The sequence below is a fragment of the Taudactylus pleione genome, unplaced genomic scaffold, assembly GCF_031769625.1.
Source record: "Taudactylus pleione unplaced genomic scaffold, aTauple2 ptg000314l, whole genome shotgun sequence".
NCBI lineage: Eukaryota > Metazoa > Chordata > Amphibia > Anura > Myobatrachidae > Taudactylus > Taudactylus pleione.
Genome location: NW_028284715.1, coordinates 8,087,894 through 8,108,236, shown reverse-complemented (window position 1 = coordinate 8,108,236; position 20,343 = coordinate 8,087,894). Strand labels below are relative to the sequence as shown.

At 43.9% G+C, this 20,343-nt stretch overlaps 1 protein-coding gene across 3 annotated transcripts in view; it reads right to left on the bottom strand.

Annotated features, from left to right (window-relative positions):
- The window catches only part of AZIN1 (antizyme inhibitor 1), a 37,143-nt gene extending 17,538 nt beyond the window's left edge, over window positions 1-19,605 (bottom strand). The window contains exons 1-3 of one of the 3 annotated variants that reach the window (XM_088442665.1): window positions 19,322-19,605; window positions 4,297-4,433; window positions 409-605 (exon numbers count right to left, since the gene is read on the bottom strand). In XM_088442665.1, the coding sequence (XP_088298791.1) occupies window positions 409-510 (102 nt within the window). In that variant the 5' untranslated portion in view covers window positions 511-605; window positions 4,297-4,433; window positions 19,322-19,605. Of the gene's footprint in view, window positions 1-408; window positions 606-4,296; window positions 4,434-15,710; window positions 15,791-19,321 lie in introns of those variants that run through there. The other 2 variants (XM_088442663.1, XM_088442664.1) reach the window with 2 other exon arrangements.
- Window positions 19,606-20,343: the final 738 nt, after the last annotated feature.

The following is a 20,343-nucleotide window of genomic DNA, read 5'->3' as shown; positions in this document are numbered from 1 at the left end:
TGCAAGAAATCATCTTCCTAACCAGATCCCTTTATTCAATTACCAGCAGTTTAAAAGAAAAGCATTCTCTCTATACAGGATAAATATAGTATTGAAGAGTATATTTTAATATATTTGCAGATTCCATCTAAGGAGACAACATCGTAAAATTAGTTTTGGCTTGAAGCACCCACAGAAATGATAGCACTGTACAACACAAGCTGGTCTAGATGACAATGTTGCCTGCTAGTGGAATCCATACTAAGGAATTTAATTTATTAAGTAAATAATCTGTATCATTATTAACTTCAGATAAATTTCACGAATTGGAAGCTTTAAAAAAACCTTTAATCTTTAAATTGTGTCCAGTCTATCAGAACATTACAAACGGAGAAACAATGGATGTTGTCCAGTTAAGTGGAGACTCACCAGGGTATGCTCGTAGATGTAATTATTAATGACATCTCTAGGAGTCGCTGTATCATCCAGTAGGCCAATGGAGTAATTCGCATCTTCGTTAAATCCTTTCATCTCAGCCGTATTCCGCAAAACCGACAATCATAAACCAAGAAACGTCAAAAAAGGGGTCGTATAGGTCTTTTTGGGTCCTACAAATATGCAACAAACTAGGAGAAAGGAAGCAATGATCAGATGTTGCGTTACAGTTACTGTGTTCATAAGCTTACAATGCATCATGAGCAAATGGCTGCACATTTCAGCATCCAACAAAAGCCCTTCACAGCGATTCATATAGGTTATACTTAGTCTACACCTCTACAGCAGGAATCTTTAATCCATTACACATCTGAGATGACAATTGGTAATAGCAGTTTGGGCTCGAGGGAGCTCCCGAAGCTATTAAATTCTGTGCGCAGTTAGGTCGGGGAATGCTCGTTCTCCCGCCCCTTGCGCCTTAAACAGGGTGTTTAGTCACGAGAACGGGCATTCTCTGACTAAACTTCCCAGCGCGATGCTGTTTTCCTGGCGCTAAGGGCAGAAAACAGCATTGTGCCTGTACTTTTGGCGGATTTCTTCTCGCACACCTGGAGGGGTGCGAGAAGAAATCCTTAATAGCGCGCTGAATTGAATAGATTTGGGAGCTCCCTCTCGGCGCTGTTTAATTTGCGGTCAAATGAATCGAGCCCTTTGTATTTTTATGTCCAACCATAGCAATTATATAGGCTCTCATGTAACCAGGCAGGAACATTCCCACTACACAACGCATTACCTCAGAAAAGCTCCAAGGTTTGTACTATGGGGTCAATTCAATGCGCACACCTGAGAAATGTGAGATTCAATTATAAATGCCAACTTGCGGCGATGTGTGACCTTTCTACAAAAAGTGACCTGGGACAAGTGCATGAAGGAGTGGGGAAACCATCCAGGACCCCAAAAAAAGTGACAACTGAAATAGCAGGAGCATATAGAAGGCTGTTAGTGGTAATAAGTAAAATACTGGAGGTTCTAAAAAGGTGTCAAATGGCTGATTATTGCACTTTATATCATTGGTGGAAAAATTATAACTAGCAAGTGTTTTTCAGGATTTTGTAAAAAGTTAGAAAATATGCTTTAGTTCCCAAACTAGCGTTCGAAAACCCCTCTCCCATTAATACAGCCCCTCCACATACCTGTCCCACTTCACTTACCCCTCCACATACCTGTCCCACATCACTTACCCCTCCACATACCTGTCCCACATCACTTACCCCTCCACATACCTGTCCCACATCACTTACCCCTCCACATACCTGTCCCACATCACTTACCCCTCCACATACCTGTCCCACATCATTTACACCTCCACATACCTGTCCCACATCATTTACTCCTCCACATACCTGTCCCACCTCATTTACACCTCCACATACCTGTCCCACATCAGTACACCTCCACATACCTGTCCCACATCATTTACACCTCCACATACCAGTCCCACATCATTTACACCTCCACATACCAGTCCCACATCATTTACACCTCCACATACCTGTCCCACATCATTACACCTCCACATACCTGTCCCACATCATTTACTCATTATTTAACTTTTTAGAGCAACTGACATGAAAATGAATGTCTTTATTGACCAAATGGTGCTATTTAAACCCCTCCAAGTGGGTGATTCTACAATGAGAGGGGTGTAGCAGAGTTTCAGCATCTACATTTTACCATAAACATTTTCCCTACCTATTCACCTGCTCAGGGGCGTGCACAAAAAAACGTGAATTTGAAGTGAGCCGTTTCATTGCGTGACCCAAACTGATATTGCCCAGACGTAGTCATTAATTGTACAGCAACACTAGTTCCCAGAACTCCTCCCTTCTTTACCATAATTGAATGGGATTACCTATGCTTCAAGAGGCCGCATTACCTGCACACACAACGTATATAGGAGATGCATCGAACCTTCAAAAGGAGTGAAGTGGACAAGATGCCCACAGCAACCAATCAGATCATAGCTATCATTTTATAGAAGGCACTTGATAAATGCTAGCTAGAAGCCGATTGGTTGATATGGCAAACTTCTTCACTTGTTCACTGCTCCACTCTTTAGAAGTTTTATTAAATCTCCCCAGTAAACACAGAAAATCCACTACTGCTAAACAATTACTACAGTGAATGGTCCAATGGATAGTCGGATTTTTCCAGTTAGATTACTAGGCTCAGTACTTCTAAACCATCTACTTGTGCTTAAAAATGACTATATTCACACCACCATCAGGGAGTGAGCAGAGCTAAAGTAAGAGCTTCGGGTAAATAAACCCTTCCTTTATTTCAGTCTATAACAACGAGCTTCTGTAAAGGGAGCCCCATTCAGTTACCATATATACCCCAGCAGCTGTCTCTAATGACAAGCTGTCCACAAGCTTTATAAAATGTTATTCATCGCCTCACTGTAATTGCTGGCTTTTGGGAGGGGGGGGGGCAAAGATTTTTTTTTTTTTAATCTACTTGAGGCTATCGTGTCCAAAAACCAGTAAGTCTGCACGTCGCCCCAACACAATAGTCAATAGGCACACCCAGGGTGTTCTATATTAAGCGTGCCACAAGCTTTCCTTATCCCCGGTGGTACTCTATGCATGCAGGACACATCAGCAATTAACACAAGCACATTAACAATCGCAGGCTGTCTGTATTGTGACTAGCTTGTATACTAGAACAATGACTGTCAAATAACCTACTGAACAAATTCATGACTTATTTATAGAGCAAATGTAAATAGACTCACAACATAATGCTCATATATTTGGAAATGACTGTACTTAGACAATTTGGCAACGTACATGTCCACCATTTCCTATGAAGTGTGCATAAAACCTGGATGGTAAGACTAGTTGTTCCTTGGGTTCTACCTTGCTAGCACTTTGATGGAGTTTCATAGATCTCACGAGGTGTGCCCCCAAAATGCTGCACAAACTGACATGGGAGCCAGTTGTAATCTCTCATACGATTGGTGGCCAATAGTTAAACTGCCCAGATGTAGTCCTTGTTTATGGACTGCTGTCCAGCCATGCTACCTGCAGGACAATCTGGGATCACGGACTGGAATGCGCCATGCTACAGGAGCATGCCGTATATATTACCAATGTACGAGATGAACCGAACACGCACCTGCCGCTCACCGTATAACACATGGCTGCTGCCTCAGGTTTCCTTCACCAATTACATTCATTTTAAAAAGCAACACAAACCATGAACTTTTAACAGTACTGGTAAGTACACCCGGCACTAGTCACGTATGGCTGACTGAGGAAGATCATAATATAACAAGTGATTTTGCCAGTGTGCATTCGAAAAGCAGCATGAAGTGGTTTGTGAATACCAAAAGAATTGCGTGAAAAGATGCTGTAACTAGACGACGTCATTAACGGACCAGTCGCATCTGCAGCATGACTATCTGAGCAGTAGCTCTGCATGACAGGGATACTGACAAGCAGCAGCAGTATGTAGCCAGAACGCTGTATGAATAGGTTGGTTTTAATTAAATCTATTTTTCCTCACAGTATTAACACCAGTGCTCCTTGCTCCTACAGCAAAATGTTACTCCCTGGAGTCATGTACATGAACAGGTGAGCTCCTGGGTGTTAACAGCACATGACAATCAGCACTATCCAGATCATGACACTGTCTAACTTCAGTTTATCCTGAGGATAGAATCATGTGGCAGCTATTTGTCATGGTATAAGCTCAATAACTGTACGAAAGATGAATGCATGAAATGGCAATAACTGTACACATCAACTAGAGAGTATATCCACTTTGTGCCTCTTATAAACTCCATTAGAAAATCCCCGGACAGGAAAGATGGAAACTTACATGGACAAGTTAGGAGATGGAACCTCCTATCATCAGCTAGGCTGCCAAGGTGGCTCCGCGTTGAAGTCGAACTGCTCCCTATAGAGCGCTTTTCCTAGTCCCGCTGGGTAGTTGTACGCTTTGAAAGAAAATCCGCCCTGCAAGATAAAAGATATACTATCCTTTAATAAGAAAGCTTTATATGATACATGGAAAACAAAATGACTACGGTAAAATGCTTCGCTACACCATACTTCCAGTATTGGATGCCATTCCCTATATAATAACCATCTTTAAATCTGTATCGATCCCTTGTGGTGGTCTATTGCTTTACTCTCTCAAGGTGACTGATGTAGACATCCCGTTACACCATTATACTCCAAGAACAAGTAAAGGAATTCATTGTGAAGAAAGAAAATAGAATTATGTTTGTTTACCATTTGTGTTTTCCCCAACAAAATCAGATATATGAACATTATATTGAAACTTTATGCATGTAAGCGTAACTAAAACTTGCAGTGCTCACCAATAGTGCACCCATTACCACAAATATAAAGGTCATACAGGAGAAATGGGTGCCTGCCTTCACAGTCCAGGGAAGGGTCTATTATGATCTAGGGGTCTATTTACTAAGCAGTATTAGGAGAAGTGAAAAGTGACAAGGTACCAGCCAACCAGCTCCTAACTGCCATCTCACAGGCTGTGTTTGAAAAATGACAGTTGGGAGCTGATTGGCTGGCACCTTATCACTTTTCACTTCTCCTAACACTGCTTAGTAAATAGACCCCCTAGTATTTTGAAGAGCATTTGAAACGGATTTAAGATTCTTACTTTGTTATGATATAACTATGTTCAGTTATCCAATGTCTTAAATGTCTATGACCTGATTGGTTATTCTTAAATTCATAATATACACTGCATCAGACGACATGAGTGAGTAACCTAAGCCGGGTATACACTGGACGATGTCGGGGTGATTTGCCGTTTTGGAATGACAAAATCGCCTGTATCTTTCAGTGTGTACCGGCGATTGCACGCTCCCACAATCGCCAGGTTTGACGTGCCGCACATCAAACCTAGCAATATCACTAGCGCCCAGTGCATTGTTAATAAGGGACGTAACGGTGATCGTTCTATTGTTCATTAAAGTCGTCCAGAGTGAACGCACAATCACTGGTCACGGCCATTCGTTCTAATGTCGGAACAAATGCCCGCCGCTCCAGTGTGTACCCAGCCATAGTTAAATAGTGGTATTTGAACTAGATCAGTTTCCCAAACTCCACCATTAAATCAAGGTTTTAAGGATATCCACGAGTCCAGATGGTTAAATCAAATTGACTGAGGTACTAAACCTGGACTGTAATGGAGGAGTTTGGGAAACTAAACTAGATTATTTAAGAAAGATTCACAGCAAAACTTTAAATGGATAGTAATTTCACTGACTATAAAGTATATAAAAGGACAACTAATCCTAAAATACATGCCGACTTCGACAACTGTCAATCATCAAGCTGGGTACACACCTAAAATAGATATCTGCAGATCAACTGATGGTTGTTCATACACACTGAACCACCATCAGTCATCTGGCTATGGGTCATGTCGTGCCCCCCTCCCCAAGATCTCTGTAGAAAGTATACGGGCAGTCGGCTGCTGACCGCTTGTACACTGCACGGTAAGCAGATATATCTGCCATCGGCTGTGCAGCACAACCGGCGCGATATGTCTGACTGATTACGTTCACACACATCGCTGGTACACGCTGCCCGACGCACACATGATATATTGTCCGATCTATTAATCGGCCAGTGTATCTGGAAGTGTACCCAGCATTAGTGTAGAAAACTAGCAAGTAGGTACTTCATCCTCAGTGCATTTCTTAATGTTTTGTTAGGGACAATAAAGATGCTTAATGCAAGATATTGGCCCCCTTTAAGCTGCCCATACACTGACATATCCAGCAGCAGCCAGCCAGCCATGTCTGATATTCTGCAACATTTCTATAGACATGTATTGCTAAATGTGCTCACTCCTGAAACTGCAACTGGTGGAGCTGCAATACTGACGATTACCACATATGTGGTCACTGACATCAGAGATCCCTTCCTTCAGCCCAGACATGTGGTGATTTGCAGCTAATTAGCCCTACAATTGCTTTATTAGCTAGCAGCATGTATGGCCGCATTATCAGTAGCAAAGTCTTATTGTACAAGTGACAAGACAAGGATGTCATCTGTGACCGAGCTGCATTTGCTGCAGTCTATGACCAGTGTAATAAACACGACAGGAATTCTAGAACTGTCATTTTAAGCAGACGGACCGCCGGGGTCCATAAATAGCCTTTAATACTCTTTACAATCAGTAAGTTTAATACAGAAGAGCGTTTCCCTATGTTACCAAACTCCTAAAAGGCTGTGGTTTGGGAATTTCTTTAATTATGCACAGGTGATTTACATCTATTTGGCTGTGCCAGTAATTAACCCGCCAGCTCTCAGACAGAAATCCCAAAAACACGAGTTGTTGGTTCTTCTTTGGGAACAGATATTGAAAGTGTCTGGAGGAATAGTCTAGTAAAGCACGTGGATAAAGCTGGCCTCACATGCCCTCATACCATTAGAGGAGAGCTGTTCCGCTGAAAGCAGTAAGTTTGCATCCAGAGCTGCAGTGCCAGATAAATCTTGCTACAGAGAGCGCAGGTGATTGGGAGACATCCCAGCTGTACGGGTGCCTGGTGCAAGCTCGCCACAGCACCAATATACTATTAAAGGGAAAAGTCCTACAACATTAGTCCAAAGTTAGCAACTGACTATAACAGAAAAAGTAACTCAACAACGAATGACGTAGTTACAATATGCAGCCCAGAACCCTTGAAGGAAATACATGCAGCTAAGGAAAAAGTTTTAACCCACGTTCAAGATTTCTATTGCATCAGTGAAAGAAAAAAATTGTACCATGAAAATATATATATATCCACAATCCAATTCAAAGCTGAACAGCCTCGGGGAGGGAGCTCTCGGAGCTATTCAATTCAGTGTGCTAAATCGGAGAATGCCTGTTCTCGCGGCTTAACCTGGGTGTTTAATCGTAAGAACCGCCATTCTCTTACTACAGTGTGGCCCATGAGGCTGTTAGCACCACACTAAGCCATAACCGAATGCCGGTTTAGTCTGATTTCTCCTTGCACCCTTTAGTCGGCCCAAACAGCGCACTGATTTGAATAGCCCCGGGAGCATTGCTTTGAATCATGGCCTCTCTATATATCTCTATACATATATATCGAGACTCATTTTGGAAGGATACACCTGCTAGCTTAAAACGTGTTGCCCTCCATAGATATTAGCATACAAAGTTCCAAAAGAGAAGACAAAGCTCCGGGTATTAAAAATAATCAGACTCTGAAGTTACACGCATGGTCCAAAGTTTCAGAATGTGTCATCTTGAGAAAAGATCAAACAATGAGGGAGATGTACAAAGCCCAGAAACGGTATCAGAGCACGTTATGTGCGCCGATACCGCTTCTCCCCGATGTATGATCGGGGGTCCGGGCGGTAAATGATAGGGGCACTGACGGCAGGGCCATGTACGAACGGTCATAACGCATGACCGTTCGGCCGGCTGTAGCTGTCGTTATCGACAGCTACAGCCTGGCATTAGCCTATCCCCACAGCAGGGACAGCGCTGTCCCTGCTGCAGCGGCTGCCGGCTCCACGCGGGGATCTCGCGATACTTGCGAGATCCCGCACATGCTCAGAGGAACCGGCCGGGAGAGAGAGACAGGGCATCAGCACTAGGCTGATGCGCTGCTGTCTCTAGCGGGTAGCGCCGGAGGGGAGAGTTAACGCTCCCCCTCTCCGGCCGATGAGATGTTTATACATCTCATCGGTAGTGCTTCCTGCTTCGCCTCGGTAAAGAGGCGAAGCGGGAAGCGTTATAGCGGCACGTTAAGTGCCGCTATAATACATCTACCCCATTGTCTGAAACATCAGACTAAGCATGAAACCAAAAGGTTCTCAAACTGTGACTCACGAATGCTTGAGGAGCAGCAGGCAGCACAGTGCCTGACACAGTCCTGCTCCTCCTTACTGAATGCTGGGCATGACATCATCACGTCCCAACACCAACTCAGTGAGGACTGAGCAAGAAGAGAGGATCCAGCAGAAGAAAACATTGGCAGGTAAGAAAATTTCCTTTCATTTGATATATGAATCATTGTATTGCGTGAAGGAAAACAGTTTTTATAAGCGTTCAAAGTTGAAAAAATATTCAAATTTCAAAATGTCAGCAATTTGGCCACCAGTGTAGATAGAAAAAAAGAAATATCTATATCTATATATCTATCTATATAATATATATCTAATATATATATCTATATCCCTATCCACAGACACACACTGGTGGCCAAAATTGCAGATATTTTGAAATTTTAATGTTTTTCAACTTTGAATGCTTATAAAAATTTTCCCTTCACGCAGTACAATGATTCATATATCAAATTAAAGGAAATGTAATGCTGAATTCAACACAAACAGAGGTGAAATATTTGCATTACAAGGGAAACTACTACTTACAGTCAGACAAAGCAGCACAGATGCGTGAGATTCAAGAAGCGGATTGTAGTAACAACTACTACCATCCAATCGGAATCGTCGTTCTGAGGACCAATCAGCTGTCGTTTATGAGCAGGTGCAAGGTCATGTTCAAAGCTGGGAAAGGTCAGTTTGGCTGTTTCATTTTGCAGACTAAAGTTGGTTACTGAAGTGCAATTACGGTTGGATTTTTGTGAGTATTGTTTAGTGCTATTGACGGTATAAGAAATAAATACAACAATGTCGTCCAGGCAAAGTGGTGACTGGTCACCCAGGAAGAGATCCAGGATTGTGGTGTTACGTGAAAATGGTTTTATCGTATGCAGCAATTTGCGAGAGAAGTTGGTGGGAATGTGACAATAATCAGGAGTACGAAAGTTTTGTTTACGCTATCAGGAAACACAATCTATACAAAACAAAGAAGGAAAAGGCCGGAAAAAGTGCACAACAGCTGTTAAGAGAATAAAACAAATTTGCGTCAGGGACAGATGGATGTCATCTGCGGCCACTAGCAATGACCTGAGTGCAACTAGTGTTTTTGTCAGTGCAAGAACGGTACAGAGAAGACTAACGGAGGTTGGCCTAAAAGGTAGGATTCCCCGAAAAAAGCCATTGCTGAATAAAAAGCAGCAGCAGAAATGAATACAGTGGGCAAAAGAACACATTGCATGGACAGAAGGTCAGTGGAAACAAGTGAGATGGAGTGACGAAACGAAGATATCGATATTTGGTAGTGATGGGAGAAAATATCGGAGACGTTGCATCAGGGAAGAGGTACATCCAGTTTGCATTCAAGCGACAACAAAGAATCCTACAAGTGTTATGATCTGGGCATGTATGACAGCAGATGCTGTAGGCCGCCTTTATGTCATAGATGGCACACTGAACATCACAAAGTACATTGACACCATCCTACAACCAAAATTTCTACCTTTTATCAGGGATAATGCCCCATTTTTTTTCCAGCAGGATTCAGCTCCCTGCCACACTGCACGGATATGCAAACAGTGGTTCATGGAGAAAGACATACAGGTGCTGGGATGGCCAGGAAACAGCCCAGACCTGAACCCCATAGAACATTTGTGGTTCAGTTTGAAAAACTGGTACATCTGAGGCTTCCATCCAATAAAAGACAATAAATTGGGGCTATAATTGTCTCATGGCACCACATAATAAAGAAGGAAGAGCTCCAAACATTGGTTGGCTCAATGACACATCGCTGTGCTGCTGTCTTGAAAAATAAAGGATACCCAACGAAATACTAATAGGACAGTAACATCATAAGTACACAGGGATTTTCACCCTTAGTGTTGTTTTCACAGCATAACTTCCCTTGTAATGCAAATATTTGACCTCCATGTATTGTGTTGAATTCAGCATTACATTTCCTTTCATTTAATATATGAATCATTGCACTGCATGAAGTGTAACAGTTTTTGTAAGCATTCGAAGTTGAAAAACATTAAAATTTCAAAGACTGTCCGCAATTTTGGCCACATTATATATATATATATATATATATATATAAAATAAATAAAATAAAAAAATAGAAAACCCAGCACTCACCATGTTTAAACACTCACAATGATGTATAAATAAGTAAATAAACCTGTGTCAGCTGTCTTTTTGGTAGTGTGATAGAAGCTATGTCAGGTGACTGCCTTACCTTTAAAAGCCATTAGCTGGCAGGTGAGCTTTAAACCAGGTAACATTTTTTCAGTCTAAACTATGTGATAGCAGCTACCAGGTTTCCATCAGTGTGACGGATAGTGTAGGACCTGCAGAAAGTGGGGTCCCGTGATGTGGGCTGCGGGCTTAAATGCATTGATCAATCCATGAACTAAATCCCCATTATTTATTTACTTATTTATACATCATTGTGAGTGTTTAAACATGGTGAGTGCTGGGTTTTCGGTTTTTATTTATTTAAGCAATGTGGTCACAGGCCACTTGCACCCCAGTCCTGGGAATGGCGAGAGCAGGTCTGCACCCCAAATCTAGGAGTGGCGAGTGCAGTGGATTTCTGACATATATATATATATATATATACATACACACACACACATATATATATATATATATATATATATATATACACACACATATACACACATATATACATACACACACAATCCAATAGTCTAGCACTCCCTAATGACATAAATGACTTTCCCCAGTTGCCAGCATCAGCATATCAACATAGACATGCTATCATAAAGGAACAGAGTATACACGACACTCAGAGGCTTCAATAAGACACATGGGTGACGTCATTGGGAGCGGGCCATCTGACGGGACCAGCAGGGGGCAGCGCACCAACTTGGTAAGGGGGAGCACCTATTTAATGGTGAGAGTCAGGTTTGTTTTTTGCCCTGACGAAAATACATAGTCATTGAAACGTTGACCACAGCAAGACTTGTTTCATGTGTCTCATTGAAGCCCCTTGCAAAAGTATTCACCCCCTTTGTATTTTTCATGTTTTGTTGCCTCACAACCTGGAATTAAATTGGATTGTTTGAAGGTGTGCATCATTTCATTCACAGAACATGCCTACAACTGTGAAGTTGTGTTTTTTTTATATTGTGAATCAAACATTTAGGACAACATAACAGAAAACTTCAATGTGCATAACTAGTCAGTACTTTGTCGAGCCACCTTTTGCGGCAATTACAGCGGCAAGTCGCTTTGAATAAGTCTATGAGCTTGCCCCTGGGATTTTTGCCCATTCCTCAAGGCAAAACTGCTCCAGCTCCTTCATGTTAGATGTTTTTTTATTGTCAACAGCAATCTTCAAATCTGACCACAGATTCTCAATTGGATTGAGATCTGGGCTTTGACTCGGCCATTCCAACGCATTTAAATGTTTCCACTTAAACCACTCGAGTGTTGCTTTAGCAGTATGCTTCGGGTCATTGTCCTGCTGGAAGGTGAACCTTCGTTCCAGTCTCAAATCGCAGGCAGACTGAAATAGGTTTTGCTCAAGAATATCCCTGTATTTAGCACCATCCATCTTTCCCTCGACAAATCAGTTTCCCAGTCCCTGCTGCTGAAAAACATCCCCACAGCATGATGCTGCCACCACCATATTTCACTGTGGGGATGGTGTTCTTGGGGTGATGGGATGTGTTGGGTTTGTGCCATACATAGCGTTTTCCTTGGTGGCCGAAAAGTTCAATTATAGTCTTGTCTGACCAGCGCACCATCCTCCATACATTTGGGGAGTCGCCCACATGCCTTTTGGAAAACTCAAATCGTGTCTTCTAATTTTTATCACTAAAGCTGCATACACATGTAAAGATTTTCTGTCCAACCATCCAACTAGTTGATTTGTTGGAATGAAAATCTGGTAACGTATGGGAGTAACTGATGATCAGCAATTTGCTCCTAAATGCCAGAAAACAGATGAAAATGGTCGTCAGACAAGTTTGAACAAATTGTTTAGATCAAACATTTAACAAACAACAGTTTTGGTCCATTTTCCGGCGTTTGGGAGCAAATTGCTGATTGTCATTTGCTTTCATAGCTTACCAGATTTTCATTCCAACCAATCAACTAGTTTAATGGTTGGACAGAAAATCTTTACGTGTGTATGCACCTTTAGTAATGGATTTTTTTCTGCCCACTCTTCCATAAAGCCCAGCTCTATGGAGTGTACAGCTTATTGTGGTCACATGCACAGATACACCAGTCTCTGCTGTGGAACTCTACAGCTCCTTCAGGGTTACCTTTGGTGTCTGTGTGCCTCTCTGATTAATGCCCTCCTTGCCCAGTCTGAGTTTTTGTGGGTGGCCCTCTCTTGGCAGGTTTGTTGTGGTACCATGTTCTTTCCATTTGATGATGGATTTGATGGTGCTCTGGGGGATCATCAAAGATTTGGATATTTTTTTATAACCCAACCCAGAATTGTACTTCTCAACAACTTTGTCCCTGACTTGTTTGGAGAGCTCCTTGGTCTTCATGGTGTGTGCCTCTTGCTTAGTGGTGTTGCAGCCTCTGGGGCCTTTCAGAAAAGGTGCGTTTATACTGACATAGCGTTCCCGCTAGGCTGTTTTAGTGGGGTGCGGCGCCCTGCCCTCCTTCTGGAGGGCAAAAAGCACCCTGCCCTCCAGGAGGAGGGCAAAAAGCGCCCTGCCTCACAGCCTGCGGGAGCCGTTCTCACTCGCAGGACACTGCGGTGACCCGGTCACCGCCGGAGAATAGACGCCGGGCGCATGCGCCCGGCATCTGTTCTCCCTGTCTGCAGGGCTTGGGAGCTGCCCGGCGTGTCTGCAAGTGCCGGGCACGCCCCCAAGAGTGACGAAAAGGGGACGTGTCTTATAGACACGCCCCCTTTTCCGATGACCACGCCCCCTTCTCGGTCGCGCGTGCGCCTTCGGCGCGCGCATGCCCTCTCTAGCTCCGGCGCTCTGCCTCCCGCCGGAGCTAGAGGGAACACTGACAGATCATGTGACACTTAGATGTCACACAGGTGGACTTCATTTCACTAAATATGTGACTTCTGAAGGTAATTGGTTGCACCAGAACTTTTGAGGGGCTTCATAGCAAAGGGGGTGATTACATATGCACATGCCAATTTTCAGAATTTTATTTATAAAGATTCTTTTTTATATATATTTTTCTCATTTCACTTCACCAAATTAGACTATTTTGTGCAGATCCAGCACATAAAATTCAGATTAAAAAAATAAATAAATTACAGGTTGTAATGCAACAAAAAAGGTAAAAAGCCAAGGGGGTGAATACTTTTGCAAGGCACTGTATATATAATTTTATGATAAGGAGGCTGCTTTTGTATCTGAGTGCCAATGTTTGTACATGGCTATAGATATACATACACACGTGTATATATATATATATATATATATATATACATATATGTGTGTATATGTTTGTGTATACATATAATTCTCCTTTGCTCAATGACATTTTGTAATGCTGGCTGACAACTATTCCAGGAATCTGCTATCTGGCCACTGCACATTGTGAGTATCTGAGTTGTCAGAAGCAACAGCAAAGAGCTTTTTACTTATTGTATAGGTTTCAGCCCTCAAGAGATCACAGCAACTTCTAGTGAAAGCTTGAGTTTGTATAAGGAATAAGAGACCGCATTTAGGGGAATGTGTATCAAAATTGTGAGATATATATCACCAATCAGCTTCTAACTTACATTCTGCAGGTTGTGTTTAAGAAATGATAGTTTGGAGCTGGTTGGTGGTATACATTTCACAATTTTATCTTACATCAAGCTTTGATACATATGCACCATAACGCTAATCATAACTGTAAGGATATACAGTTTCCTGTGCTTCACGCGCTCATTGGGAAACAGTCACTGAAATGACTTGAATTTCCGCACGATGGGTCGTATGAACAAAATAAATGAAACAATCTACACACGATACGATGGACAAGATGTTCTGCACATCTGATCATAAGATCCGATTATAGGAGCTGCGGTAGCGCGCATCGGATCGTATCTTACTAAAAAAAAAATACACGATTTTCACAAAATCCATCTTATGACCTGTCGAAAATCGGGCAATCGGCCCGAAATCGTGCAGGTGTATGGCCAGCAGATGTGTAGCGTTGTGAGGTTACCACTTGTAAATCTCAAAACATGGACAACTATCTGCGATATTCGTATTTAGGGGCATATGTATCAAAGCTTGATGTGAGATAAAATTGTGAGATATACATCACCAACCAATCAGCTTCTAACTTACATTATGCAGGCTGTGTTTAAGAAAAGATAGTTTGAAGCTGATTGGTTGGTGATATATTTCACAATTTTAACTCACATCAAGCTTTGAAACATATACCCCTTAAATTGATGTCTATCTGGATTGAAGAAGACTTTCAATTATGTGCTTCAAGATCAGCACAAATAAAGTTATTCTAATTTCCCATTTAAAATAGCAGGCGACCCAAGAAGCCTATATAGTCTGCACATTTCTATAGAAATTCAAAGCTTTGGGGAAACTTTACATTTGAAAAGGTAAATAAAAAAATTTGCATAATCCTCTGAAAGACACTACCCGGGGAACAGATAAATCGGACTGGTAACCAGCCATTGTCATGGATATGAACAATACTGAAAGCAGTCCTCACGAGTCATCTTAGCAAGGTTACACATTGTATGGAAAGATAGCAGGATGCAAATGAAGCACCGGAACAATACCAAAGATATGAAATATCCTTGATTAGAACAAAAGCTGTTCAATAGTTATTTTAGACATTAAATCGATTGCATCAAAGTACCTTTAAAACCAAACAAATTTATTTTTCGGCACATTTCACAGTAGTAAGAGGTATATTCAAAATAGCAAAAAACAAAACACCAAACCATCTGATGCCAAAGGCTGAGTATGAAGTGGGGAGTTTGCAGAAAAACAGCGTGCACAGCAGTTACATAGGCAGCAATAGAAGCATCGACAGTGCTGTCAGAGGTCATTGCTCCAAACTAAATGAGCAGATGGATGTGAGCTCTGAAGTGCCCGGACTGTGTACAGCTTCCAGAATCCTAGGACTCGCTTAGTGTCAACTACACCGATGTTATACAGTGTTTAGAAACTAGACCCGCACCTCAGTCAGCAAGAAGTCTGACAGCAGCAACCACTAACAGGACAGTATAAGTCCTCAGGTGCAGGGATTAACATGAATTGCAGAAAGCAATATAAGCAGCAGCCAGTCAGGTTTTCCATCAAGTACATTCGGATGAAGTTTTGAAAATGCAACATGCTCCATTGTCTAAAATGCTTTTAGGCCGCCGACAGTTGACAAAACCTTCCTGAATACAGATGAAAGCAATATAAACTACTGCAAAGGTTACTGAGCGAGCAATTTGGTTACCTCGGGCATTTACAAAAGTCAGATGCCATAGCTGTGCTGGACGTCTGAGTGGTGCATGACAAGGCAGTCTCCCCGGCCCGTCAGACTGAGAGTGAAACCCAACAAGAGCAGAGTATATTGTTCATTTAATGACAGGAAGAAGTGAAAACTAGATTGGGCTGGTCCAGACCGGAAAGAAATCCCTCACCCCACCCTGCACTCCCTCCGTTTGCACTGTTGCCACCAACACCGGCGGCATGCACACAGCCCGGAGTGATGAAAGAATAGAGGATCTGCCCGGCGCCAAAGCAGGGCAAGACTTGGGTGGATTGTCCGGCCATCTCCGCTTCCTAGAATAACCCTTTCTCTGCCAAAGGTGCACAGCAGATAACGCTAACACGTAGCAGGCAATTCTAGATGACAAAACTGCCAGAACAGCATTCGGACACACCAGGGTATTATAATAACCCACATTTATAACTGTTACAACTGCAATAGGACATTCAACGAAGCCCTAGCACAACTGCATTACAGAAAGAATGATTCACGGCAAACATCAGTCTGATCATAAGCTCCTTCATCAAAGCCTAAACGTGCTCCGCAAACATGTTACCAGTTGGTAAACCAATTACCATCCTGTCTAGACTGCCAAGTAGACCAAAAGTACCCTAGCAACTAGGACCGTACGGAGACATGTGCTTAATACAAACACGCCGGCCTGCCAGCATAATGCTGCATTGCACATTGGAGCTCACATCCATTCATGGGCACTGGACTGCTATGTGATTGTATAAAGAGGCACCATGTGAAATGTACCAGGGATAAAGAGGCACTGCTTTACTGAAGAGGGAACAAGCACAGAGGAATACATGAAATATATGGTGGTGAAACCTAGCACTAAAGTGTTATGCTTTATGGGCGGTATTGAATTGTTATAGCGCGCACGATCTCTTAAAGTGACGGGAGATGGCGGGGAGCTATTCAATTGCTGCAGTTTTTCACGCTGATCGCGCCCAAAGTGATCGGGCTTAGCCGCGTAAAACAGCTTCCCCCAACCAAAGTGCTGGGCGCAAACGCGAAAAGTGATGTTTGAGCGCCTAAACATGGCACTTTTCGCCCATTTCAACTCAAACCCCCTCTGGGGCTGCGAGCTGAAATGGTGAGCAGGCAGCTGATCGCGCCTGACAGGCGAAAGAATTGAATAGCTCCTGTCGGGCGCAACAATTGAATACCGCCGTGTGTGTTCTATTTTGCATGGCGATACAATATACACTAATACAAAACTAAAATATTTAGCATTCAGCAAGTCCAATCGATACAGATGTGTGGCCCAATGTGTGTACTATGAGCCAGTCTAAGCTGCACATCCACTAGGCGATGGCAGCACGACAATACGATTAGAACATTGTGATCGTACAGTCGTTGCTGTGCCTCTGCAGTGCCTACACTGAACGATTTGTCGTTCAGTGTAGACACCCTCCATCATGTGTGAACGTGCCCAATCTGTCGTTATCGACCGATTGACCGGCATGGTCACTCGATGATTGATGTCGGAAACGGCCAGCGGGAGCGCGCATTGCTGGTAGTTTCCGACATTGTAGTGCACGATTAATGAGCGATTGCACGATTACGATGTCGTAATCTTGCATTAATCTCGGGTAGTGGATATGCACCATAATGGATTAGGAAACCATATACCGAGTTTAGCATTTGACTCAATCACCTATTTTAGATGGACAGGTGAACCAGAGTGAACACAAAGGGCGGAATTCAATTGTTTCAGCCACCCTTCGCTCCCGACGGAGCTATTCAAATGTTTCTCCTGTCCAGCGCGATCAGCTGCCGGCATCAGCATTTCAGTCCACACATACAGAAGGGTGCGAGCTGAAATGCGCGAAAAGTGACCAGTTTGGGCGCCCAACCGGCACTTCACAATCGCGCCCAGCACTTTTGGCAAGTGTAGTATGTTTACGCAGCTAAACCAGACATCTTTTGGCGCGATTGAGGCGAACATTGGCATCAATTGAATAGCACCCCGCAATTTCCTGCCACTTTAGACGCAAGACCAGGCGCGCTAAAACAATTGAATACCGCTCTTATGCTGGCCATACACTAGTACGACCAGCATAAGATGCGATTCATCATATGGTTTCCCTTGAACTACCCGGCAGCCCCGGCCATACGATCTGGTGCTTTTTTGACACGATGTACATACGATCTGACATATGATCACTCGCCCCTATATGACTGGTCGTGATACGATCGATCGTGTGCCTCAGCAAAAACACACTTAAATAGAGGAAAATGTCACTCAAATGATACCGCTCCGACAGTCGGATGCACAATGTATCGCATGCGATAATACACGCCACGATCTGCATAGGATTACGACGGATAACATGGACTGCACGTCTGATCAGAACATATGATAGAACAGCAGAAGGAGCGCGCATTGGATCGTATCCCTACCTAAATACTACACGATATCCACACAATGCATCATACGATGCATCTATAATCATGCAATCGGCACGAAATCGCACTATGGCCAGCATAAGGGGGCAATACAATGGCAGGTGTGCCACCGACCTTTGTCACACCATATACAGTACCTTGCACCATCCTGCGATATCACATTTCAGAAAAGCACATTGCATTCAATTAAAAACTCTTTAGTGACCTTGAAGCTGCAACCACTATTTAAGAGAAATGTTCAGACCGTCCATGATGATCACCTTTCAGATTCCACATGAGATTATGCAATAAAACATTACATTAACTCATTATCCTGACCAGAGCAATACTGCACAATATTACAAAGCTGCAAACACTCCTAATTCAAAGCCTGGAAACAAAATACAAGCAACACTAAGCTTCTGAAATCATGGTGCAATACAGTCATTACACTTTGGCAAGTTCTCCATGACGGATCACGCAATATTCAGCGTAATCTAACCCCGGATAACACAGACCGGCAGCTGTAAAGGGAAAGTGCCCTCATTCACAGGTGGGTCCTGCTGCTCTATTTTAGTACCATAACCTAAATCCATTAAGAATGCATAAAGCAGCATTCCATAACTAAAACGAATATTCAATAAAGCACAAAATAAGCCACAGGGAGGGTGAAGAGCTCACTGAAACCACTGAGAACCCCGGCTACTACCTGGGCGCATCAGCTTGGGTAACCCTGTTACAGAAGCTGTAGTAGAAGTGCAGCAGATGCAGATTTCCCCTCTTATTCCATGGAAGGAGCTATATAAAACGAGAATATAAAGTGTTCTGGAGACCCTGTGACTGAGCCCTATATACCCAGCATGACTGACCACTGTGCAAGCACATAGGGGGGCGTGCTGGACAATTAAGTCACGCTACAAGACTGCCCCTACAGGCAGACCCTGGGATAGCAGCAGTAGCCCAGTCCCAGCAACACTATAGAGGCTGGAGCCTTTGAATCTCCCGCATTGTCAAGGGTGCAAAGCTCCGCCCCCTACCAGCCAGCCGTCACGTGACGACCTCCCCCACCGCCACTGCCAGGCGCGCTCACGCCAAGTAATAACCCCGGGGGTCACGCGCAGCACCCTCATACAACACCCCCCCCCCCCCCAAGCCTTCTACCCCATCCGGGTACTTACGTGAGGTAACGGCCCAAAGGATTTGGGGAATCGTCTTCTCTTTTTTGGCGGAATTTTTAAAGAGTGGTGTGGGGGCCCAAGGTAGAAAACACAGAGGCGGCTCTTGCCATATGCCCGGGTAGGGGCGCGGACGGGAATCGGCTCAGCGGCGTCGCAGCTATATCCGTCACCGGGGGGTATGTAGCCTGGGAAGCGGGTCTGTCTGTGCTTGCTGCCTGCGTGTAATGGAGGGAGTCAGTCAGACAGGATCAAGCCAGCCGGGGCCGGCTGCAGAGGAGGGGGTCCTTATATAGACTCAGGGAGGCGGGGGCGGGGCTTGGGCGGCTGACGTCACGGGCTGGTGGCAGGGTCGGGCGGTGCTGATTTGACCGCGGCCGAGGGTGACGTTGCGTCCGCCGTTCCAGATGTCGCCATTTTTGTAGCGGGCAGTGAGGGCAACGTGTCTTCTCGGGCATCGCCACTGTATGTACTTAACTGGACACGGAGGCAGGCGGATGCGAGAAACGAGAGTACTCCTGTTCTCACCCACCAGTCAGCTTTCCCTGAGGGGAGAGATGTTGTGCTGGGGACGCTACACAAGTGTTGTTCTACACAACAATAATTTACTGCTAGGTCTTGTCTCCTGGTAGTCATGTGACATCAGGGCCATAAATAAGGCATGTGTTAGGGGTGCCATCTCCCTGAGTGCAACTCGGAGGGCGCAGTACCATTGCTGCCATGTGGCACATGTATTTGGCTTGCAGGGTATGTGAAAGGGATGTAGTTATGAGACCGAGGTTAGTCCGGGGCGCCCTTAGCGTTAGCCATGGGGGGAGGGGAAAGGTTAGGTTTTAGGAAGCGTAGCGGGGTTAGGTTTTGGGGGAGGGTTAGGTTTAGGCACTAACAGGGAGGATTAGGCTACAAGAAGGGAGGGTAAGTATACTTACCCGACCCTGTCGGGATACCAACCATCGGGATGCCGCTGTTGGTATTCTGACAGGAGGCATCCTGATAGCCAACATTACATACCCATTCCTCGTTGA